Here is a 26527-nt window from a genome sequence, read left to right as displayed (position 1 = left end):
ATAACAACACCACAAGATCAACACTTTAGGACTGAACACCTGACGTGGATCAGAATTAACTACAAACACTCAAAAACAAAACCTGATTTCATAAACAAACCACTGGATCAGGGATGCACCGCAAATTCACCCACTGGAAAAGCTATTTTCTTGGCCGATTTCTAATATGTTCATCGATAGTCATTTGACACAGAAACCACACTTCTGAAAACTGATGAAGCGACAAACATCAGATCCATCGAGGTTGTGTGTAAAGCACTGAAGCAGGAGAGCACACACTGGAAAAACGATCTAGAAATAAGTAGAAATGTCTTAAATTAAGTGTATTTACCCCTAATTTGAGTAGGTAAATGAGATAAGTTTGCCAATGGAATGAGTATTTTTACTCTTAAATTATAATTAGATAATATGGACTTGAAATAAGACAACACAGTTGTGTTGTCTTATTTTAAGTTTAAATTGTCTTGTTCCATTGATAAAATGTCTCTTTGACCTCCTCAATGAAAGAACAAATGCACCTATTTTAAGAAAAAAAAAACTTCTCTAGTTTTAGATTTTTTCCCAGTGCAGGTTGCATAGAAGAGTTTTTCTATTAAGCGTGGCAGACAGGTTTTGAGTGAGCGGGTTAAAAAGCTACACATCAGTCTCAATGAGCACTCAGGTCAGTGGCATAAAATGCCTTAGAAATCCAAACACACTCTCACTTTTCTGAATCCGAGAAGAATGCGACACGGAAAAGTTAACTGACACCGAACATGTCCACTGCGTGTTCTCCCAGTGTTTTGAAGGTAAAGGGCTTAAAAAATGTCAGTGGTAGGTAAATATTTTGGCACTTTTGACTTTGAATAGTTTATAAATTTAATGAAATGCCTCGAGGTTAAAACTTAATAGGACTTTAATAGAGTTATACAATTATAATATCAAACATAACTTCTGTGTTTCGGTTTTCGTTTCCTAATTGTTCATTTTCAGTCAGGGCTTTCATTTGGGTGCATCCCTACACTGGATACCAACTACCTACAAAACAAAAGAATTACAGACAACCGAATGTCTAGCTCTACACAGCTAATGCAGGAATTGCTAAATATACGCCTACATACAACTCTTAATTTAACTCTTTATGTTTAATAAAGGAGGTGCGAGAAGAAAGGATAAAACAGGATCTTCTACTGTGGAGGAGAGACAGATTTACCTGATTCATGTCCTGCCATTTTTATGAGAAGACAAGCAGAAAGAAAATTCACTACCGTCAGGATTTATAAGCAACTGAGGAAAATTAATCACTACACAACAAGGCGATATACCCCGTAAAGACATTCCAGGGTCATTCATTGAAAAGGAAGCAAACTAACCAATAAGCTGCACATTCAAAAAATGGTCAGAAATCTAAATGGCCATGTGTCTAACTTCACCTTGAGGAAGTTCTTTACACGCTCCGGGTCGTAGCAGTTGCTCTCTCTACAGATCCTCTCCACCTCCTTAATTTGGCCCGTCTTGCAGGCAGCTTGGATGTACTTGAAGTGGACTTCAGCATCCTGACTGAAGTTAACAATAGAGCCCAGGAAGTAGAACAAACCTGAGATGCAAAGAGACAACACCCATTAGTTCAAACAACCTTTGAAATAATTACAGGGTTCCCACAGTCCCGCTAACGTCACAGTAAAGAATTTTCAAGGAAGCAATTCTCTGAAATTTAAGGTCCCTTAGCAGCAGAATTTTCCTCCTGCTATCACTTAAAGTATCATCTGCATCCATGTTTACATAGACATAATCAGAATAAACATTGATTGAACTAAAAGTAAACTATTCTGTTAATATTCAGCAGTATGGGAAGTTAACAGCGGGAGATTATACAGACTGACGATCGATCAGAATGCAACCGCTCAATAGGATCAAATTCATCTAAATAAGACAAGCTGAGCCCAATGTGCGTTTGTCTTGTCTGACAGGCCTGAAAATATTTTAATTGGATGGAGCATGTAAACAAAAGCCCCATTTTCACTTTCCTCTGAAAACCGATCCACACCGAGCTTGGATCAGTTCACTAGCCGAGCTTTGTTCCTTACGATCGTTTACACATCACTCTAGCATGGTTCATTGCCTCCTAGTGATGACTTATGGTACTATAGCTCTCTAGAGCCACATCTAGAGCCTGTAACATTCAGGAAGTTTGCAGAGAGTCAGTTGAGGAAGGTAGCCTTTGGTGAATTTACCTGACAAAGTCAGCTTTTTGGAAGTGGATACGACAAAGCATAGTCTAATCAGGGCTTACAGACGCAGGAAACAATGACAGACATTGAGGTTCATCACACTGCTAAGCAGAATCATCACTGGAAATCCTGTGGCGTGGTAGGGAAGCTAGTAGTTTGAAATATCATGATTACAGAGGCTAACTGTAAGGAGATGACCCGGTCTGCTCATGCGCCCTTTGTTATCAGAGAACCGAGCCAGAACTGAACCCTAATGATGAACTAGTACCAGTTTAGCGCAGTTCAGTTGTGTCTGGCACTGTCCGGTTCAGTCGTGCATTCCATTTACACTGAGTTGTCTCGGTTGCAGTGCTCAGACCGATCTCAGAACTGTTTCAAAAGGGTTGTGTAAATGGGGCTACAGCCAATGAGCTATTTTAGTGCTATGCAAACACAGTAAAATAAAACTAAATGGCTTAGAAGTCGCTGGATCAGAATTAAAAAATATATATTTATAGCAGACATTTATATTGACAAAACTTGGTAGATTTGAGCTATTTTGGCAGCTCTTCAGCAATTATCTAAAATAGTTTGAAATTATTTGTTTTTCAAATTCAAAAGTTTAAGGATTTTAAATGACCAATTGTAATCCTGTAACGACATCCATAGGATGTCACTTAATATTTTTCATTTTCACCAGCAGCAGCTTAGCTTCCATCATAATTCTCAGGGTTGAAAAATGACTACAATATTAACAGACTGCCTGAGGAGGATCAGACTGAACATAAACAACCATCACTTCAAATTTTAGAAATATGTCCCTGATCTCTGAGATTTAGCTGACATTCTGTAATCCTATGCTTGTTTACAATCCATCTGATATAAAAGAGCAACGTTGAAGGTTTTGAGGTCAACTGTAGATCAGGGTGTCACCACGCCTGGTTTCTCACCTTCAAAGCTCTTGAAGGACTCAAAGAGTTCAGTGAGAGCCTGTGTGGAGAGCTGTTCATGGTACTTGGAGGCCACCTGGACGCAGATCTGTAGGTTCTGGCGGATGTTGGCTGAGAGCATGGCCCTGAGGCACTCCATTGAATCCTCCACTGACAGCGAGCCAAAGAAGTTCACCAGCCACTGAAGGAGGAACAGGAACACTTGCTCCATTTCTTCTAACAAGTAGACAAAAAGCCAAGGCTTTCTGACAAAAGAAGACCGTTTCATACCTCTGGGTTGAGAAGATGTGTGTGCACAACAGCACGCTTGATGTCATACAGGTCTGTGTAGTGCTCAAGGGCCCTCTGAAGAAGACCGGCCTTCTCACATAGTTGGGCGATATGGGCACGGTCATAGTGTGTAAACATCTGGTTACCAAGGATCGCGTCTGCAACCTACAACCACAACAGAAATGTTAACAAAAAGTTATCTGCATCATACAAGCATTTATTTAATAAAATTCATGCAGACTGGTCCACCTGTGGGGCGTGCATGAGGTTCATCTCCAACAGGCGAGTCTGCAGTGGTCCTTCAGAAGGTCTGTTGTTCTTTAAAGCATCGAGGAGGAAGGAGGTGCACTGCTGGATCAGGTTGTACTCCATAAACACATCCACAATCTGAAAAGATAAAGGCACAAGGGTAAGATACCCTGACCAACTCTGACTCATTCACAATCACACAACAGCAGTTACAACAGTGAAAAATGTATTTTCATGGGTTTAAACAAACCGAATATTTCAACAGATCACAGCATTTTGACCACACTGATTTAAGTTTAAAAATATATTCCAGACAGACACTGAACTCGAGGTTGAATGACGATCAACTTAAGAGTCTTGTTAAGTTTTACTTGTTTTTATTTTATAGAGCACATAAAACGAGTTTAAAGTCAATCTTGACGTCGTCATGTTTCTTTACGTTCAGGTTTCCAAATCTTTCCAGACAACGCAGCCAAAAGAACTAGTGATGTTTAACCAATCCCTGACATGTGCCGCCAACTTTCTTTGAAGCCCATATTCCCTTTCTCCATCCACATGATAAAGATAAGACCATGATTTAAAAAAAGTCACAAAAGTCTAAATTTGATTAAAAAAGAACAAAAGAATGGCAAATGGAGGGAGCTGCAATGCAGGAGCTCTGTGGGATCTCTTAGCCATGGCTGCTCAAGGCATGAATCAATCAGCAGACACATGCATGTATTGGCCAATGCAGACACAAAAAACTAAAATAAGGCAATATCGGCCCAGAACATTGGCTAGCCAGCATATTGGGCTTATCTCTACTTTGAATCGTTGCTGCTGAAAAATATTAGAAACTTTTTCAGTCACATTTCACCTGGAAATGGATCCAAAAATAACCAGACAAACATTGTACACACTGTAGTGCTTCAACTTTCTCAGAGAAAATAAGTTAGCATAAAAAATGCACTGCATTATTTATAGCAAGCATTGATATTAAATAGAAAAAAATTAATAAAACAAACAAGTAAATGGAGACCATCTTGTTTATTCAAGTAGCTATGGTGCGTTTTTAAGAAAGAACTTTTTTTTTGCTCTGGCAAATATTTAGCATGTGTCCATAGTGACTACTGACAAATATGTAGAAAAGCTGTTAAAGCCAACGGTTTGATGCTACCATTTCGGACATTATTCAAGAAGTGAAGCTGACAGGAAATTATTCAATGCATTCATGAAGTTATTGCCAAGTCTTCCTCTGCATCTACTGCACTTTAGGAAAAACGGAAAGCCCTGTCAGCAGTTTACTTCCTACCTCTGCAGAATGGCTGCAGTGTAAAAGCAAAGGAAGTAGTGCATTTCCTTTATGCTACAAGATAGCGATGTTACAGCTGTATCCTGTAGTCAGTAATCCAAACATACTTTAAAGTAGGTGTCCCACACAAATGAGGTAAAGACTGCAATCGGAAAAGCTGTGGAGTAACACTCAGACTACACCTAATGAGTTTATATACCTTCTCCACTACAAATCATGTAGAAGCATGAGACGTGAGTAAACGTAGAGGCATCGTTCTGACCTGTGTGATGTCTGCCAGTGGCTCCTCATCCTGGACCAGCATCTGTGCAAACTGCAGACCTTGTTCTGGGTTTATTCGCATCACGTTCCTGAGCAGAAAAATCCAGTCTGGGGTGTAGCCCACCTTCAAAAAGCAAAATCATGCAAATAAAAAAAAAATGAAAACCTTCAACTTGAAATTTATCTGAGATTTGTTTGGATATAACTTTGGTTCCAACTGTAGCTTTCGTACCTTCTTGGCATACAGTACGATTTTTGGGAACTGGCCGGTCTCTGCAAAGCACTGAATGACCTTGTTGGGGACATTTGCCCTCAGATACACACTGAGGGCCAAGGTAGGATCAACCGCTTTCACCAGATCACCCAGTTCCTCTGAACACTCCAGCTAAAATACACAACATTAAAATTTAAGATTTCTATAAGACATTACGGCTGTGGTTTAACATCAATGATGTCATGGGAAAAATCTGGGCGAAATATACAGGTAAAAAATGTACATTTGAGTTAAAAAAAAGTTTCTATTGAGGCATTCAGGATACAGCCCATGCTTTAAAGGGAAGTGCATTCATTCCTGGAATATCAGATGATCTCATGTATTCAGTAATGAGCAGCCATGTAAACAAAACAAGTCAGGAAGTGGCAGGAAATGCCTGAGGGAGAGAGAGAGGAGGCTGAGCTAAATGCCTACAGTACCTTGTCTTCCTTCAGCCACTTCTCCAGAAGCTGCTTCCGACCCTGCTGCAGGACAGGCCTGCAGAGCTCCAGGGACTCAAACTTGTTGAGCTGGCCCTGGTCCAACAGGATACCGAAGTACTGCAGCAGGGGAGAGGTCTGGCCTGGCTGAGTGGGAACACCCTGGAAACGACGAATGGTGTCGGGTGTGCGCAGGATTCCCTGAAAAAGGAGAAATAGGATTTAAAGAGCATATCAGATCAAGGATATATATAAAAAAAGGGGAGTAGCACAAGAAATAAAACCCAATTATTAGCCTAAAATAAATGGAGCCAAATCAGAAACCCTTTAGAGCAGTCCGAAGCGTTATGAACCCAATCTAGACAGAAGGTACCTTTGGTGCATTAGCAGCAACTTTGGCAGCTTCAGAGTAGTTGCCAGCAGCAAACAGGTTGTTAAATTTACGAGCAAAAAGCTCTTCAGCTCCGGCCAGGTTGTTGCGGACAGCCAAGCGCAGAGCGAGATCTGGATTCTGCAGCACGTTGGTGATGTAGGGAATGATGTTTTCTTCCTCCACACAGACAGACAGCACCTGGGTTCAAACAGAATGGTTCAGACACTGTACCACAGACAAACTTTAAAAACTGATTAAGGTTTAAAGATTCATTCTTGAACTGATTTTCATGCATCTCCTCCAAAAAAAAGTAATTATAAAACCATGTATATGCTCTCAGTTATTGAAAAACTGAAATGTAAGAATTCACTTTTTTGAAGTGAACTTCCATCAAGCTTCCATCAAGTCCTTCTCACATTCACAAACTGTGCATTAGTTTGGCAGCATGAACAAGTAACTAATCTGTGAGCGGGAGGATTATACTCCACTAAAAGCCACCAGGCATCAGGAGTCATTTTAAAGCAACTAGAACTCAACTAGAAAAGGTCAAATCAACGACACTTGAAATATTTTAGCAGTAAAATAATTCATAAACAGTAGAGAAAAATAAATAAATACTAGTGCAATCCTCTGCATACTAAGATCAAGTATCAGTTGTAACATGAGCTGCAGTATCAGGTGCATAAGACATTCACTGACCAGGACTGCAATGAAGAGAGACAGAAAAGCTGTAGGGATTCTGATGCGATGGCCAAGAGCAAACTTAGACTTTAGGAAACCCACCCCAATCATTCAAATTATTGCATTGTGCTTGCTTCTAAATGCAAGCTCAGCATACAGAGATTATGCATCAAATATATAGTTTAGTTCATCCCAAATTCAATCAATTGAAAAAAGACCCTTTACTGTTAATTCTCTTTGAAATAGGACTACCGCTATTGTAAAACATACAGAGCTATTCTTATTGATGAGATTTTATAACTTTGCGGAATTTACTTTCTTTAACCTTCAGTTAGTGCTTTAAGAACATCTAAAAAGTGATAACTTGCTGCCAAATAGAGAAAAAGTCACATATTTGAAACCATTCATGTGCAAGGTTTCTAACTCCAACTTTTAAAACCATATTTTTTTCTTAATCCATGATGCGATTTTGTTTTCCCCAACAGTACCCAAAAAATTTACTCCATAAAAGAAAGCATGCGAAATTAGGAAATAAGATATATATCAAATTGAACTGCTAAGCTAACTGATGCATCTGTTACCACTAGAGGCCAAAACAGTGGCTCATTTCCTCTCAGATCATGCCTCCATGCACATTTACAACCATGTGTTGCACAGACACACACTGACATTTATCTGCCCCCGCATATAGGCACGTCTGTCACATCTCAGATCAACTTTCAGCCATCCAGTTAATTATTCATGTGCTGTGTGGCCTGAATGGAACAATATTAATCAGCTGGCTGTATCCAGTTCTCCTCTGGTTCAGCTTTACACACGGTAACATACAACCCTGTGTGAAACACCACACCATGGATTATTAATGACGCCTCCTGGCTGAGTCTGAGCTTGCCTGATGACACAAAAACAAATCAAACGCTTTTTTACCGAGGTCGAAGCCACAACGTGATGTTTTGACAAAGTGCTTTCTAACATTTAATCGGTGCAAAAGAAATAAAAAGGCGTTTGATTTAATGTTTGACAGACAATTAAGAGCGTAGCTCTACAGCCATGTTCATAAGAACAATCTTTGGGATCAGCATGATTAAAACCGTCTGGAGGAACTCTGGTGGGTAACCTTACCTGTCCCTTACGGTTGACCCCAATGATGCCCGAGGTGGCCTCATGTGGAGCGGTGACAAAGATGGTTTCTCCACTGATGCGGTTCATGTAGATGCAGGTTCCCGTCTCCAGGTCGTACAGGTGGATGTAGCCATATTTGGTGATGAGGAAAACCACATTGTGCTTAGCACTTATCTGTTAAAGGACACAAAGTCCATATATAAAAAGCAACCTTATGGGGGAGGGGAGGTTGAACTAGAATAAAAAATGAAGTGAACAGACACTTTTTTTAAACAGAACAGCTTGGTGCTACCCTAGGATTCCAAGAACTTGTTATGCTAACAGTCCAGAGTCACATTTGGCATCAAAAGGACTTTAAACACTAGCGTTGTCAAAATAATCAATTCCTTGATTTAGCTGATTTTAAATCGACAAATTGTTCAAAGAAACCTCAAAATTTAATACATAACATCTGTACCGTTGCACTACCTTTGGCTGCAATGCTGGGCTAACAGAGGACCTAGCCATCTAAAAATGATGGCGGACATTGCAAGTCTGCAAACATTGGGGGAAAAAAAAAAAAAAAAAGTGTTGTTTGAAGTAACCTTCCCTTAAGGCAGATGGACAAAAAAATATTATAAAATTCTGAGTGGTGCTATATGTCTTGTAAACAGATCAATCAAGCTCTGGTTTCTCTAACAGTGAAGAATTAGACCTTCCACACAATGTGAGCCAACATTCACTGCAGTTAGCATGACTGACACCAGCGGCCCAATGATTGGGTTCTGCTGGTCTGATCTCTATCAAATATTCCTGCTGCAGGAATCAGCATATCAGAAATTTGGAATGAGCCAGATTCATGTCTGTTTCTTGTATGAAGTAATTCTTTATTTGGCTCTCATATCAGCAAACATACATAGATGGAAGCAAATCGAGGTACAATAAAATATCAACTAAAATTGCATGACTGAGTCAAAGGTACAGACAAACATATCCTCTTTATTTTCTGTGATAGGGGAATGAATTCTTTGGAGAGCCAAAACTCACAGAAATAACATTTAAGCTGAAATGTATAACCTGCCTAAAACAAACCAATACACTTATAATGTAATATTTAGTAAGAAATGGAATACATTTTTTGGAACTTTTTTGGAAATTACATAAACAGAAGCTATGTCTGTCGTATCATAAACAAGACATGTTATATGCTCTTAACCAGAAATAACCTACTAGGAAAGAGGGAAAAAAAAAAAAAACTGCCACATATCAAAGATAGAGGGTCATGTTGATTTTAGTATGGTGACACCACCTTTAAACACTAAACATTTACACTGTGTTGAAATCAAAGCTTCATAAAAATGTATACATTTGGTGTACTGAATGAAACATACCTGCATGGCCACTGGAAAGTCATTCTGTGCTTCAGGAGGAAAGAAGACATCCACCGCCTTCTTTGGAAATGGCTGATTACCAGTGGGTGGAGTTCCCACCTCAATGATGTGCAACTAAGCCAAAGTAGACAGGAAAACAAATTACAAGCTGGTTGATTGATCTCCTTCCCCCACCAGCAAACTAAAAAAAGGCAGATTATTGCTTGGGTTAGCAGAACGGATCACCTTTCCTCCAGCCTGTCCTCTAACAGCGAAACAGAACAGAGTTGACTCTTCTGCGTTTCCCTCGATCTTAAACTGGGCGAAGCTGGCGGCATGGCCTTCAATGGGCTGAGAAACCTTTCTGTCCACAGAGTAGAGCTGCATGGCTCCCACCACTCGATTTTGCTAAAAATAAAACATAATAAAAAACATCCAGACATTTAGGGCAAATATTTACAGAAATTATAAATTGATAATGTTAGCTGGTTGTATATTTCTTTAACCATGGATTTAAAGACAGTTCTTTGTTTTTTCATAATTTTTGCTTAAGAAAATGGCATTTCGTCAGGATGTGCATTTTGAAGGGATTTCATCTTGTTTGCTTTAAGTCTGTCAGATCACTTAGAGAAAGCTTTGTCCATTCATTCAAGATGCATTTTCCAAACATTTCTATACCCATTTCACAGAGGTGTTAAGTAGTGGAGTACAAATACTTTGTTAACTGTATTTAAGTACACTTTTTAGGTATCTATACTTTACTCCATTACTTTTTTCTTCCTACTTCTGACTTCTACTCATTAAATTTTCACACATGTATCTGTACTTTCTTTTTTTTTTTTTTTATACATTTTTAAGACGTTACTCGTTATTCTTGGCTTCAGTTTAATGTTTATAAATATTTATTTCACGTCATGTGCGCCATCCAAAGCAGATCATTGGCTCCATCCACATCTAGTGAAAACTAATGTGATTGGATGAGTCGTGTAACGCAAACACTCATTGGTTAGCTAAAGGAAATCATCAGAAGCAAGCAGGTGTTCTTCAAACTGCAAACATGAATTGTCTATGCCATGCTACAATGTCAGATTCAGAAAAGATGTTGAAATGTCTGAAAGGTCGGATACAGTCTCAAAGAATTTTTCTAAATAGTCTTTCAATTCATATGGTGGCATCTGGCTGGGTTTTTTGAAGGTTACTTTATACTTTTATTTGAGTAAAGAGGTCAAGTTGATACTTCAACTTTTACTAGTGTGTTTTTAAACTGCAGTATCTATATTTCTACTTAACAGATGTGTGTACTTTTAACACCACTGCCATATCATCATTTTCACTTTTAAGTTATTTATTCACCTCAATTATCGTTTTTCCCACCAATTCGATGAAAATTTTAATAAATCTATAAAGATGCATATATACAGGAGGAGAATAAACACTTTATAGAAGTAAAGAAACAAGGCTCCTGAAAGTAATGACATCTCGTGCCTTAAAATACCCCTCCAAACTAGGGATGCACAACATTTATCGGACAAAGATTATACTGGTGTGCTTGGTGGAATTTTATCAGCCCAATAGCTACAATTTTCCACTATGGGTCATGAAAATCAGAAAATTATTGGTTATTGGCATTGGTTGATTTTGTTAATATCATGCATCGCTACTCTAAATCCTGCAAAATAAAATAGTGTGTCTACAGTAGGAGGTACAGTGAAATTACCTGAGCTGAGATGCCAATGAGAAGGAGCCATTTCTGCTTTGCGTCGGTGCGGTAGTTGATGATCTGGCAGCCAGCCAGGCTGGAGTGCCGGTCAAAGACTTTGACAGGTTGAGAGTCTCCCTCCATGCTCCAGTGGTAAACAGCCGTGTCAGTCACAAGTGCAACTGTGTTCAGAGAGATCCACTTCCAGAAGGTCACGTCGTCCGTCATAGTATGTGCCTTCATCTTGCTCTTCATCTCAATGTTAAAGATCTGAAGGGTTTTGGCCGCTACAGAGGGGAGGATAAAAGCAGGAACCAGGCCAAAAGAGGTTATAGTTTGTGAAGGGGTTTTTTTCTCGTTATCCCCAGACACACAAACACAGACTTCATTGCAAATGAAACACCAAAATTTAGCAGATGCAGGAAATTTTATTCATAATTGGAATGGTGCCAGAAATGATAGACAGGGATACTGAACATGCTGTAGTGAGAAACTGCATAATCAAGCAAAGAGAAGGTTTGAAAGAAGAAAATAAAAAAATCTATACACACATATTTGGGTTCCAAAGAACTACTTTAGTGAACATATGGACATGTTCCAGTTTTAAATGTTAGGCTGCATCAAAAAAAGAGCCAAACCGAAAGAAAGAACTTTTTTAATATCTTCTCAAAGCAACAATTTGCTATGTTGGATGAACCATTTATGATTAGAAATACAGACTCACTAAATACATAAGTTATTGAATAAACTCTTCAAACTGGCCTGTTTGACTCCTTCACCATAACTAATGAATTGGTGTTAACCTTATGAAAACTAGAGATTTCATTCAAAACTAAAGGTTGTAATCAATACGTCAACAAATCATTATTTGTAGCTTTACTTACACATCACTTTGAGATTAACTCATTCATTACAAGATTTACTTTTAAAGGCATTTTCCCCTCAAGATTTCTTTATGGATTCCAATTTTGCAACACCTATTTACGTTCACTCATTTGTTTTGTTTTTTTAGGATCTTTTAATCTCATAGGCTTTAATTCATATACTTACTAAATGAACTAGGCCTTTTAAAATAACTTTCACTTTCCTTTCATATGGCGGTTTAATTTTAATGTCACACTAACATCAATATTTGGCATAACTACGTAGTCGGTTAATTAAGTTAACAGCAAAAAATAAATAAATAAATTATTACTAGCAATCAAATTCATAATTGAACCTGATAAAAAAATAAATAAATTGTAAAATAGATTCGAAATGTTAATATAAATCAATACAGAGTCTTAAAGCGAAGGGGCAGTTTTCTCTGTGGTGAGGATTTCACCTGGAACGAAGGACCTTTAAACCCAGGTACCAATGAGCATCAGCTAACGTGCTACAAATCACTAAGATCCAATTAAATAAATGTGATAGAGTTAATATTCGGCTTTTGCTAAGCTACGCTGCTTATTTTGACTTTGCTGTCATTATACAGAATGGAGATTCACGCGTGGAATATTAAACTAGTAATGGGCTCTAAAAGCTGACCAGCTGCTTCTGCTCACTAGCCTAGCAATTAGCCATCATGCCAATTTCCACATTTGTTTATAAAACAAGAGACTCATATCCTTTAAATTAGGGCTGGGCGATAATTCAATAACGATATATATCGATCGATAGACGTGTGGCGCAATAGAAAAAAAGAGGGTCGATAAAAAGAAACGCTGTTTTCCTTCCTTCTCATTGTAGCCTAGCATGTAGGTTTATGCTAGTCACTACTTCCTCCCAACCAATCACAATCGCGGACCCAGGCACGCCGTCACCAAGCGCCGCCCTCTAAAACCACAACACAGGGCACATGCAGATGTCGCAGCAAGGAGAGGCGGAGGAAATTGTTCCAAAGGGGTTTTTGTAGTTCGGCAGTCTGGCAGTATTTCGGTCATGGCAAGTCGGACCAAAAACAAACCAGAGTCATCTGAAAAATGTGTAGGGAACCAGTGAAAACCAAGTCTGATAACACAACCAACTTTTTTTTTTTTTTTTTTTTTTTTTTTTTATCATCTCAGCCGCTCACACCCGCAGCAGTACGAGCTGTGTAGGCCTCGGCGCGGCTCTCCTCCGAGGAATCTTCGGGAATTTCGGGAAAATATATATATATTTTCAGTTCTGGGCAGTTTCCCACGTAGTTCTAACAATTGAGATAAAAATGCTGAGGGGCCAGAAACTTCAAAGTAATAACTCAGGTTAAAGCAGGAAACGGGGGCGGCGGCGGCGGTGGGGGGGCATTTATTTATTTGTTATATTTATTTTGGTCACTTTTCAGGTCACTTTAGTTTATTCTTTGTCAGTATTTAATAACATAACCCAGGTCTCTTAAGTCATTTTTCTTTAAAACAATTCTGTTATGGTTAAAAAAGTTGGTTAAATAAAGATTTAATTCGAAGTCTGTGTTTGTTTTTTATTAAAATTAAATCATTTAGCAATATCATAAAAAGTCCAGGCAGAGCTGCACATAAAATATGGTTTCAAATCTTTTCAATAATTATCGATAAATATGCATTTTTTTTTATCGATAAGCTTTTTTTCTATATCGCCCAGCCCTACTTTAAATCATACATTTAACCACTTTTTTTTAAGTCTAATTGCATCAGTATGTCCCCAAACTTCAACCTGCCCTCCCCACAGGAAAAAGAAAAAAAAATAAAGTCCCCTCCTTCGAATGATACAAGATTAAAAGAAAAATTAGGTTAAAAAAAAAAAAAAAAAAAAAAAAAGTATTTGAATGAAAAAGGATCATAAAATACATTATGGAAGAAATTCTGAAATGTTTTGAAGAAAGTTCATCAACATATTTTGAAATAAAAAAAATTTATATATATATATATATATATATATATATATATATATATATATATATATATATATATATATATATATATATATATATATATATATATATATCATCTCTGTATATCTGTATATACATACACACACACACACACACACACACACACACACATCTTAGAATATATATACAAATAAATTGTGAATTCAATTAAATGAAGCAGTAAAATAAGGTAAAATCATTGAAGTATTTTTACTTTTAATACCATTAGGGTATTTCTTTATTCAAGAAATAAATAATCCCACCATTCAATTCTAAATATTAGGGTTCTCCATAGATAACAGCCTTCACCAACAAATACCAAGCAGAAAAAAAAAAAAGAATGACAAAGGCTCATATAGACCCAAGGCATTTTTCTTATAGAAAATATTCACCTACCTGCATTTTGTGTTTTAAATTAGTCAGAATTAATTTAGTGAGCTTAAGCTTTATTAAAACAAAGCAGTGGAACCTTTTTGCCTCATAAGTAGTCGTCGACAAACGCACCGGCACAGCCACGGAGATAATTTTATCAAAGCCATATAATCAACGTACAATGAGCGGTCCGTCAAAAAGACCACTTGATTGGGCAGCCATGTTTTAGACAGTAAGCATTACAGTATTTAACAGAATCACACGGAGAAATTTGTGTTAATCTTTCAAGTGTTGTTAATTGAACAGGTTAAGCTCAGACTGCGTCGCATGAAGATTGTGACGAAGCACCAAAGAGAAGACAAAATGAGGAAAAGAAGAGTTTCTACGCTACAGCGAAACTTGAAAGTATCAGTGAGGGATAGAAGGGCTTAGAACTAGATGTAAAGATCTACATTATCAGCTGACAAACTTTATGGTGTTAAACAAGTTTTTTTTTCCCCTACTAAAAATGGTACATACTGTCTGAGTTTGTTATACATGACATTAAAACCTTAAAAGGAATTAAATTCTATACTTAAATAACTCATAAGTTGTAAAACAAGTTCCACCTGAGATCTATGTTATTCTAATCTTAAATTTTAATTTCTTAAGTTACAATTGAGAATACAAAAGAGATGTCCAATTCCCAGTTTATTTTGTGTTCAAATTTCTATTTGATTTCCTCTTTAAGGACTAAAAGATAAATTTACAGTTTCTGATTGCCTACAATAATCAGCTTAAGTTAGAGTGAGCGCAGGAAAATGCCTAAAACAAGCAGCTCAGTGGGCTCTGAGGACTAGAACTAAAAACCACCAAATCAAACTGCAAGTCAACAGCTGGTGGATTTGTGTCAGACACAAAAGAGGAATTCTTTATTTTGATGCTTTAATGGAAAAAAAAAAAACCCTTCTGCTGTTCAAGCTTTTTTGCTTTAAATATTGTGATGCAAGATGCATGGTAGAAAACAGTTTGGGGTCGTTTTACTTTAAAGAAAATCATTAATATTGTAGCTCCACTGCCCATTAATTGCTAACAAGAAAGGAAAAAGAACAACAGCAAGTCCAAGCAAAGTGTGAAAGCTAAATGGTCTAATTTCTGTTTCAGGATGCCTGCTCCTCAGCTTAGAAGAGCAAAACTGAGTCAAAAGTATAGTCAGTGCTATATAAGGAATCAAAATCTGGTGCAGTTGAACTTCCTAATATGTCGATTCCCTCAAAGCCAACAGGAGCCCTACGTACAGAACAATTTGGCCAAAAAGAAATAAAACCTACTTTAGGGACAGTTGGAAGACAGGTGAAAACAGGTTTTTGGCTTTTCAATTTCAGATGGACGAGCACACAGATTACAAATGAAATGTGAATTAAAATTATTCTTACCCATAATATGACCACAAGAAAATGTTCCAAATCATTTCATAGATAAATATGATGGAATGCCAGCAAGCTATAAGGCTGTGAGAGCAAAATCCTGATGTTTCTCCGAGAATGTCAAAGATACACTGAGCAAAGTTTGCTAAAAGGCCCTAAGAGCAAAACAGAAATGTGCTCCAATGGTCTGCCTGCTTCACTACTTTAGAGACGCTATATGAAATATTTGAGGCAGGTTCAGTTTGCTCAGTTTTACTTGTCTAAACAGGATTTTCCTTTCACAGTAAGTATTTAAAGTTCAACTCACCGTCTGCAAACATAAGAAAGCAGCAAGAAAACATACAAAAGACAAAAAAACAAAAAAAGTCAAAGCAATTATGGACAAAAATAAAGAAAAGAAAATATGCCATTTCTAACCTCTGATGAGAAATGTTTAAGGTTTAATAAAATAAATAACTGGTCAATAAAACTTTATGGCAGAAAACTTAAGTAGCTGCATTTATACAGACAATGAATGAAATTAACAATAATATGAAATCTATATAGTCAGACTGATGTTGAAAGCAGTCTTTAAAATAAAAACAGGAAAACAGACATATTAAACATTTAGCCTTAAAAGTTGGTACAACATGTCTCTGAAAAGTGAAGAAATGTGTAAACAAAGGCCTCTGTAGAGCCAGGACAGAGCCATACCTTTAAGTGCAATGACCTTGCTGGCGGGATTCATGATGGCACTGTCGGCTGAGATGGGTCTCCGGATGGGAGTGTTGGGGTCGGCCATGTCGATGATCACAACTTGAGCCTGCTCCCCCACTTTTTCACGGACACAGATGAATTTGTCAGACTCCATGGTCAAGGTGCTGAAGCCTATGTTGGCCGGATTAATCCCCAGATTTTGGAGCTGGGGAAGACATGAAAAAGACAGAAGACGTGTCAGAGTGAACTGAAAACAGACTACAAGCACCTATAGCTTACCTGGCAGAAAGATGTATACTTGGTATACATCCAAAAAAAACTTTACTGTTACTCCTAAAGATTCAACTTTAATTGATTTTGGACTCCTGCCGGAAAGGAGGATGATAGCTGACCTGGAGAAAAAAGGATGTTCCCTCAATACATATGTCGATAAAGGAAATGGCATCTTGTATTATGTTGGAAAGGCTGACTTGTAACCAGGGGAAGGGCTGCAGAGTTTGAGACTAGATGGAATCCGTTAATAGAGTTTATTAAACAACTCAAAACTGCTGCGTTGATATGTGTTCTTGAATGTTTGTGTTTTATTAAGTTTTATCTAATTTGTTAAATGTGTGAAGTATATGAATGTTTATTTTATGAATGTTATTGTTTTGATTATAGAAACAAACAAAAAAAAAAAAACTTTTTTTGGAAGATCTAGACACAATATAACCAAATCCAAGTAAAGAACATTCCTTATTTCCGATATCGTGACCTAATTTACATAAAAGTGGATGGAAGAACCCAAAACAGATGGGATCAACAGTAAAGCCTCTTTCACACTAAAACTGATTTTTCAAATACGGGTTGACCAACTTACAATCGGCCTGTGGTTCCCTTCCCATTGGCAAGCTGGGCCTGACCCCTTGCTGATCGAGGTCATGCAGACCTCTGATCCCCCCCACTGCCGCGTGTCTAGTGACACCATCATGCTGGGTTAAGCGTTGACGATTAGCGTTGACGATGTCTTCAGTGCGACAGAAATCAGAAACAGACAACAATGGAGAGCAATATGGAAGGCAGCCAGGGTGACGCAAGTGTGCTTTATGTTTGGCTCTTCTGCCCGTCAGAATCCCCTCTTATAAACGCTGGGCCATGTTTATCAAATGCAACAAGATTTAAAACCTCAGCTTGAATCTTGCAATGAAACCTCATTTTACCCTATAATTATAGTCGAGGAATATCCATCCCCACCAACAAACCCCTCTTTCCCTTGTAGGCAGTCGGTGTATCGATTACATCCCAATAATTTTGTAAATAATGCAGATCACAACAGAACTAATTAACTTTAAGCCCTTTCCTTTAATGTGATTTCTTAGAACACCCCCATTTCTGATCAACTGTGTCACCCCTCTGCACCACTTCCAGCAGCCTTCTGCCCCAACACACCTGGCGAGTAAAAGTGCTTTTTGGAAGCTAGTTAAAGACTATAAAGGCTTAAAATTTGGGTTTTAGCATGTTTGCCCAGATGCTACTTTGGTCTAAAGCTCGTGATTTCCCTTTAGATTAACTGAGATTGAGAGAGATATCAAATTAAGCTGCACGCTCTGCAGAAAATGTTCAATTCAAATTATTCCTTTAAACTGTTATGTGGTTTTTAAACAAAATGCATAATACCTTCTCTTTTTAAATATTGCATTTAAGAAATTTGTACACTGCGGTCAAACAACTATTTACTGTTATGAAGAACGAAAAAAAAAAATGTATAAAAAATCTACTCTGCAGACCTAATATACAAGCACAAAAAAAAATAAAAATAAAATAAGTCTTTGCTTTTTATGTTTTCCTTTCTAATGAACTGTTGATGACATCAATGACATGATTTAAAACTGGGAGGAAATGAAACTACCTAACAAAAAAAAACACGCTTCCCTCCATGTTGTGTTGTTGCAACTTCCTCTAGTTTTGCAACTCATGAATAATTGCCCACATTTGTAGTACTTCTCATCAAATTTTCTAAAGCAATTAGAAGAATCTGTTCAGCATTTGGGGAAAATCATCTTTGGTCAATTTTTAATAGGGTAGAGGAGTAGATTTATTTTAGACAGTTTTAGCCTCCAGGCATTAATCCAAATCTATCCAATTTAAAACAGACAAGTGTCCTCATTCCAGCTGATAAATTGCTATCATTCAAAGCTAATCAGCAGACACTTTTCCAAGAATTACTAAGCAGAATGGTGACTGCGTTTATCAATGAAGGGTTACACCCTCCCACAGCCCTGCCCCACCCAGCTTACCAACAGAGTAGCCAGGCTCTCTCACAATGACACTACAGCAGTGATGAACTGAAAAATAATCTGAAGCAGAACCTTTTTCCACATATACTTTAAATAACACCAGCCTTTATTGACTCATGCTGGGGGATAACTTCATGCAAATCTTGTGTGCCATTTTAACATCATCCAAGTTCATAGCTTCAAATAATTTCACTGAACTCAGCAAATCACAATGAGATACTGTATGTTCTGTACAAGAGGAATTCTGGGAACTTCTGAAAAAAAAAAAAAAAATAAAGTTTGTTAGGCTTACATTTCATAAAGTCACCTAGTACAAGAGTAGATGGAAGTCCCTTCATTTAAAAACACTTAAAGTAGGAACAGCCCGCACAGTAATATCACAATGAATGAAAAAAAAAAAAAGCACACAGATGGGAAACTAAGAAGAGCATGGTTTAGTCTAGCTGGTTGGTTTCCTTTGAAAACAATTCAGTAAACCACTGCAGTCTAAAACAGCTGTGACATCAATAAACAGGAATTTGGGGGAAAGCAGGTCAGACCTGTGGAGCTACAGCTAATGTGGAAAACCCATCTAGACAGCCAGTCTAGCCTGGCTTTGCCTCCCCCACAGCTGCTTTTAGCTTCAGTAAGTAAAGTTATTAAGGCGAGGATTAATGAAAAATGCATTAGAAGTAAATTAAGATGATTAAAACATGGAGGGGGAAAGGAAAGCTAGTTTTGGACAACTGTTTTAGATAAGCCAGAAAAAATAAAATTTATAAATTTACCGAGCCTGGTCTGCAATAATTAATACAAATAACTATGTATGATAATTTCTTCTGTAAAAGATGCTGAAACAGGAAATGCATTTTTATTCTTCCATGTCATTTTATAAAAAGCAATACTTGGAACTATCACAGTATATTATATAGAGGCTAGGCCATTAATTACAGTTGCAATATACCTACATTTTTAAACAGTCCTAGAACTCTGGTTTGGTCACATTCAATTTAACAGAAGACTACGAAGAGTTTTCCTTCCAGCCCCTTAGGTGGCGATAAAGTGCTTGAATTTGGTTTTCTGCCATACAGAAGGGAGGAGACACAGCATCAGCTAGCTCGCAAATCACCAGAAGGAAGCACTTGTCATGCAACAAAAAAACTCCTCCGAGAATGGATTCTGGACATGAAGGCTTTCAAGGTGAGGAAAACGATGAAACCCTGGCGTGAAAAAAAAATAAAAAATAAAAAAATCTACATCATGTGGTTTTGACTGCTGAGCAATACACATTTAAAATCCCTCCTTCACAGCAGAACAATTATTAAACTAATATAATATATAACTTATATTACAACGACTTGTAATATAAATAGCTTTTTGATTCCGCTTGCCCTTTACCAGCTTTTCTGCAAAAGATAGTCATCCCTGATTAAATGACAATCTGATAAACAAAAACAGGAAATGAGAACAAGAAAAAAAAAAAAAATCATGCATTTCTACAAAATATGTGTAACATCTTGGATTTATGTGAATACATAAATGGGAGGCTGCCAATTGCTGGGCAAGGCAGGACCGAAAATCGAACCTCAGGTTAACACTTATTTAAGGCTATTGTATAAACAAAAAAAGCTTTCAAATCTTATATGACATCCTGTTGACTTTTAAAAATTCATTTCTACAGTTTTTGACAAAGCTTCAGTCATGTCTTTTCTATATAGACAAACGTGCCTTTTCATTCTCGGGTCGGCAGCAGCCGATACATGCGGGCATTTGTCAGTTCATTAGTGCATTCAGCAGCAATGCATTTCCACTCCCTCCATTTACTATCTATGAATGTTTCGTTAAGTTTTTTTTTTTTAGTAAAGACAGTTTTTTGTCTAAATAAAAAATGTATAAAAAGACAAATATCTGAGAGCTCTAATCAGGGACTGGTGGGCTACATTTAAAATAATCAGCTTTAAAAAAAAAAATAACCTTTCAATCGCCGACTCTTCCCACTAGTGTGCAACTAAAATGATTTTTCAACCCAGAACTTAATACCTGCTTCTTTCAGTATCTGAAACGAACACAAAAATTTCACAGTTGTATTTTTTATGTAAGCAACGCAACCAAGACGGCCAATATTATAGAAAAACAGACACTTGTCTTCATCAAAGAACCAAAGTGTTTCGTTTCAACTATTTTTTTCCAAACACTAACATTCCTTAGGGCATATATTTTAACTTGAAATTCACACTTAAATTCAGCATTAGTATATCTAAATATTGCACTATACTTGCTTACCATTTAATTGCAGGGTGCTGCAGTGTCTCATAAGTGTTTGCTCACTGCCAGCATCCAGCTGAAGGTACTGTAATGTTTGAGAACGATGCCAATGATAGCATTAGCTCACTTCCTGTTAATTTAGATAATCTTTTCTATTTTGGTTCCAGTCAACTATACTGATAAAAAAATAAAACATTTTTGAAGTCATGAATCCCTCCGATACATTTCCGCATAAATTTGGAATCCAATTTTAAAAATAAGACCACCCTTTAAAGCAGGTATCCCCAAAGTCGGTCCTCGAGGGCCGCTGTCCTGCAGGTTTTAGAGGTTTCCCTGCTCCAGCACAGCTGATTTATATTGATAGTTTATTAGCAGGCTTTTGGTGAACTGCAATCACGAGAATCAGCTGTGCTAAGACAGAGAAACCTCTAAAACCTGCAGAACAGTGGCCCTCAAGGACCGACTTTGGGGATGCCTGCTTTAAAGGCTCCATTAGATAACAATGGCTATTGGTCTCCTGTTTATTGTAGACCTTATTGCACAGATTTTTTTTTTAACACCTGAAATGTGTACTTTATTCAAGGCTAGGGTTATTTCTGAAGCTTCATAGATAGCAGGATGCCAATAAACCACAGAGTCCTGACACTTAGGTCAGAAAACCGAGTTCAAGTTCCAACTGACAAGTTGGTACAGCTTTCATCTGGAAAAACCTCAGCTGGTTATTTTTAGCAAAAACATGGCATCAGTACTTAAGTTTTAAAGCCGTTTTGATTTTGTATCATCCAGTAAATAAAAAAAACAAAAAATTAGCTGATCCAACTAACATTTATGAACATGGCAAAGAAAACAATCGGTGCCCTCTCTTGTTATGAGAGAAAATTTGCAGAGCCAAACTACAAACCTTCCTGACCTCCATGTCTGATGTGGAGTAAGAAATAAACCTTTCCCCGACAAACTGGGAGTTGAAATCACAATATAGAAAAACAGCAATGTCAATTAAACTGATCTTCTCCATCAAACAGACCATCACACCCACTCAGTTTTGTATTAAGTCCCACACTCTCCTCAGATAATAAAAGTAACTGGTAAATAGGTTTGATAAATCCAGGAGATTCATTGAGATCCATTAAGGTTAGTATGTGGAATATGACCTCTGGCACATTAGTAGGAATACATTTCTGAAATTAGTGCATCATCTGTTCTTTTTTTTAGGTTATCGGTTACAACACTGATTTATCCATTTTGTCCACTTAAATACATTTCCGTACTATTAACAAATTAAAAAACAAACATACAAGTGATGTGTCACATCTCAACTTACAAACCTCACAATCATGCTCCTCGTTACATTGGAAAAAATCTCTAATCTGTGCAAATAGTAACACCATTGCTACGTTAAAAAAATAAATAAATTAACACCTAACAGCTCCTGGGAGAACTGTAGTCAAGCAACTATTGGTTAACAGGACCTTTTTTTATTAGTCTGTTTAATAGAAATATACTCCTGCTCAGCAGAGGTAGAAAAAAATCATTTAGAACCCACACATTAAGTTCAAAGTAGATCAGGAACAATATTCTGTGCAATGTGCTGAGGCTTGCAGCAGTTCACTGCAATGCACTACAACAGGAAGCTAGGGATCCATTGTGTATAGGGACCAAAAAACGCATATAGTACTGCCTTCTCCACTAAGGGCTTGGCCCAGCCACAATCTAAAGAGTGAAGAGCTGCCTTCAGTGTCCGAAATCAAGTGACACGTAGGAAGGAAAAACAGATGCTTTCAACTCCACTTAATGTCAGTCTTAGTGAGGTGGTATAAAAAAAAGGGCCATTTCCTTTATCTCCGACAACTCCAGGATCTTGACTGTCCTGCAGAATGTCAAGTGTTTAGCAACTCAGCATCCTTGCCTGCCTGTCACGAGTTATCAGCTGGTCATTCACACGCATTGTTCAAAGTTCAACATAGACATCTTGTAATGAGACATAAAAGCTTTGCAAAAGAAATCAACATACCACCTTTTGGGTTAACACCAACAAAGTTCAAGCAACAGGTTGGATTTTCAATTAGACATCCATGGAAATAGTCAACTCCTGTTGTCTCCTTATGTTATGTGTAAATAAAGCCAACTTTTGTAAACAGAACAAATTACTGTGTGTACTTGCAAACCTTGATGTAAGCAAAGAAAAATAATGATAATGCACATAGTAATTATGTGCCTCTCTATGTGAGAACTACACAGAAATAATGCCTAATGTATACAAAGCAACCCAATAGGGTTTTAATTCAGTAAAAGTTGGCTGTTCAAATACTGGTTAGTAAATACCTATAACATGCAAGTCTTAAAAACTGCATTTTGTCACTGGAAAAATGGAATTAACTCATGTTTGTAGAGATTTAAAAGGAAAAACCTGAAGAAAAAAAAAAAAAAAACACTGAAAATAAGTCCCAAGTTTACACTGACTCCTACCAAGAGCCAAACAGAAGCAGTCATTTAACACAACATTCTCCCTAATTTTCCAAACATTCAGTAGCGTTTTAAACCAGACCTGGCAGCCTTCCAAAGAATCTTATCATTATGAGAAAAATAAAAAATAAACCATCTTTTGAGCAGCATGAAGCTCAGATGCAACCAATTAAAACGACAAAAGATCAATTAAATGTCTTTAAACTTCAGTCTATCGTATACTATATAAATGGATGATGTATAAAAATGCAAGCTTTGCATGTTAACCGGATGACAAAAGGCACATGCTTGCTGAGTTTGAAGGAGAGTAACAGAAGGCAGGAAACAGGAGATAAAGAGTCGCCAAAGAATAACAGTTTTTGCTGACTGAGACTTTATGAACTAAAGCTAAGAAATCAACATTCAGCTTAATATACCCATGATCTCCTTGAAAATGGCTCAGAAGTAATCATGGAGAAGAGTTATTGAATTGAGCACAATCACATTTTAAATCCAAAACAGGAAAAGTCTATACATTAAGGAGCAAACATGATCAAAATCCACCTAACTTTTTCCTACAGTGGAAATCATCGTAACACTACATTAATCACATAAATTCAATGTGTGTGTGTGTGTGTGTGTGTGTGTGTGTGTGTGTGTGTGTCAGTCATTGGGCTTAACTTTGTTTTATTTTGTACTAAAAAAAAAGAAAAAAACAATTCACGGTAAGTAGAGAGCATTCTTTGTGCAGACAGGCAGAAAATAGGTAAAACTGATGGGTAGATATCACTTTCCTTTTACAGCACAATCAGTTACAATGATGGAATTTGAAAAGCGTATGATAAAACATCCATGTCCTGCATTAGTTCTAGCTATGAAAAATCTACCAGGGGCTGATTAAACACAGGGAAATACTTTGAGACCTGGAAATGATAAATCAGGGAACGCCTAAGTAAATCACACACTGGCAGTGAAGTAATCATAGGTAATGAATAATCTCTGAGTTCCAATTATAGGTTTGGGCAAAAAAACATGAAACTAAGCTACTTCAAGTTTGATCTAGTATTGATAAACTGAATCTAAAAGGAAACTAAAATACAAGCTTTACAACACAGAATCATTCAAAGGACACATGAGGGCAGGACAGCAGAATATTGAGATAAAAATGTTTGCTTAACCCTAAAGCACAATCTAAGCATAATGTTCTTATATGATAACTGCTTTGATTGTCGCCTGTAATCCAAGTGCTTTAACAAGAAGTCAAAAATATTTTAATAATTTCACTACAACTGAACACAAAAGATCTTTTACAGCTTTGTTAAGCCCAGCCTCAATTCAACATCATGTGACAGGCCCACATATTAACTCATTGAATGCTGTTATGATAACACAAAGAAAATACTTTTCATCTGTATTCCTGTAGAAATGTTATCATTTTTCAAAGCAACACATGCCTAACCACACCATCAAATTCACCTGCCTATCAGAGGAAACAAAGCAACACACAATTGAATTTACCACAGAAAATGTATGTAATGTAAAGGATCAGTTTGTGGAAATTATGAATATTTTAAGAGAGCTTAGGGTTTAAATTAAGAAAGCTTGGCCTAAAATAAAATACTGACCATGACCTCTTCTCAGGGATCAATGTCTGAAAGCAGACAATTAAAAGTGAAGGGGTATTATTAGTGCCTATAGTCCTGTTGATACTTCAGCTGAGAGCTCACGATTCTGATTATTATAAAGACAGTGAAATACATCTATAATAAGAGATTATCTTTGAGCCAAGAAGTAGACGCATGAATCCATAATCTTAATGTTTAGAAAAGTAACATTTATTGAGTAAAAAAGCAGTTTAATTCAAAATGGAATCCTGCTGGAGCTGTCTATGAACCTGAGGGAGCATGGGCAAACCCATTCATCATTGAAGTGTAGTTATCAGACACCACATGACTCCAGAACAGGACAAGGTGGGATGCTTGGGAGGCACGAAATGTCCAAAGACAAATCATTATGAGCATTAAGTTAATTTCAATTGCCTTTCTACTACTGCAACATAGTTAACGAATGACAAGCAAACGTACATTCAGTTATTTCAAATAAGATCAGATGAAAGTCAATTATGCAATAATTATGTCCATAAATCTGGAATAGATTTATGATTGAAGGCATAACATGCTCTACACCATACACCAACTGACACCTCCCGACGTACCGTCAAGGACGAACATGGTTATAAAAACTAAAGAAACTTTTGAGCAAAGTTTTGGAGTTTCAAAATCTCGCTTTTTATAAGTATATGTCGTTAAACAAAAAAAGCATTTGGTAAAGTAACAGCAAGTGCGTCTAGTCAAAGTGTTAGCCAGCTGGCTAGATGCTAGTTCAGATAAACGTCATCCACCCTGTCAAGCTAGTTAGCATAGCTCCCGAAAGCTAACTTAGCCTGCTAGCTATCTCAAAGTTCTATTCAGAAAGACTTTCAAACTAGTTTAAAAAGGTTATAAGCGAAAAAAAGAAAGACCAAATTCACTTAACAAGTTTATCATTCATTGTTTAGGCCACATACCTGCAGGTGCTCCTGAAAACGAATAGGTAGGATCTGAGCCATGGCGGTTCCCCTGTCACCCTCCTCCGAGTTTTTTCTAATGCTAACAAACTAAAGCTGCTTCTCACAGGTCCTAGCCGCTCAGCCAGGGAGCCTCTACTCTAAAGCCCACTTGTCAAATGATTTTAAAGGTTCCGCAGAGCGTGTTGTCGGTATGTTGGTACTTTTCATTCGTCCCGTCAGCTTTCGGTTGAGGTGTTTCCCCGGCTAATTACCGACTGCCACTACACCGACTCCCTGGTCCTGCAATGGCGATGGAGGTTGGTCAGCACTTAAAACATCCCGGAAATGAAAGTGCAGTCGATGAGGCGGATGAATACCTTGTCACATTTCTTTAAAAATGTGAATAACATTAAAAATGTGTTATATTCGAAACCACTTGTTTTATATAACTAATGAAAATATCGGCGAGTTAAAGTCTAAATCAGAATGTCTTGGCTTTATTACTTTAGTCTGTGATTAGAGATGTAAGAACGGAACTACTTCTTTCCAC

At 37.3% G+C, this 26527-nt stretch overlaps 1 protein-coding gene across 4 annotated transcripts in view; it reads right to left on the bottom strand.

Annotated features, from left to right (window-relative positions):
* LOC119794491 (clathrin heavy chain 1-like) overlaps positions 1-26325 on the bottom strand; it is a 35261-nt gene extending 8936 nt beyond the window's left edge. For 2 of the 4 annotated variants that reach the window (XM_038302089.1, XM_038302091.1), the window contains exons 1-14: positions 25996-26325; positions 16465-16672; positions 11146-11414; positions 9675-9836; positions 9450-9563; positions 8080-8253; positions 6277-6474; positions 5904-6104; positions 5443-5595; positions 5212-5334; positions 3659-3796; positions 3410-3574; positions 3140-3320; positions 1413-1576 (exon numbers count right to left, since the gene is read on the bottom strand). In XM_038302089.1, the coding sequence (XP_038158017.1) occupies positions 1413-1576; positions 3140-3320; positions 3410-3574; positions 3659-3796; positions 5212-5334; positions 5443-5595; positions 5904-6104; positions 6277-6474; positions 8080-8253; positions 9450-9563; positions 9675-9836; positions 11146-11414; positions 16465-16672; positions 25996-26037 (2292 nt within the window). In that variant the 5' untranslated portion in view covers positions 26038-26325. Of the gene's footprint in view, positions 1-1412; positions 1577-3139; positions 3321-3409; positions 3575-3658; positions 3797-5211; positions 5335-5442; positions 5596-5903; positions 6105-6276; positions 6475-8079; positions 8254-9449; positions 9564-9674; positions 9837-11145; positions 11415-16078; positions 16082-16464; positions 16673-25995 lie in introns of all 4 variants that reach the window. The other 2 variants (XM_038302088.1, XM_038302090.1) reach the window with 2 other exon arrangements.
* Positions 26326-26527: the final 202 nt, after the last annotated feature.

This window comes from Cyprinodon tularosa, unplaced genomic scaffold (assembly GCF_016077235.1).
Source record: "Cyprinodon tularosa strain WSP-4 unplaced genomic scaffold, ASM1607723v1 ctg481, whole genome shotgun sequence".
NCBI classification, from domain to species: Eukaryota; Metazoa; Chordata; class Actinopteri; order Cyprinodontiformes; family Cyprinodontidae; genus Cyprinodon; species Cyprinodon tularosa.
Note: the sequence above shows the minus strand (reverse complement) of the source record. Positions and strands in the feature narration are given on the sequence as shown.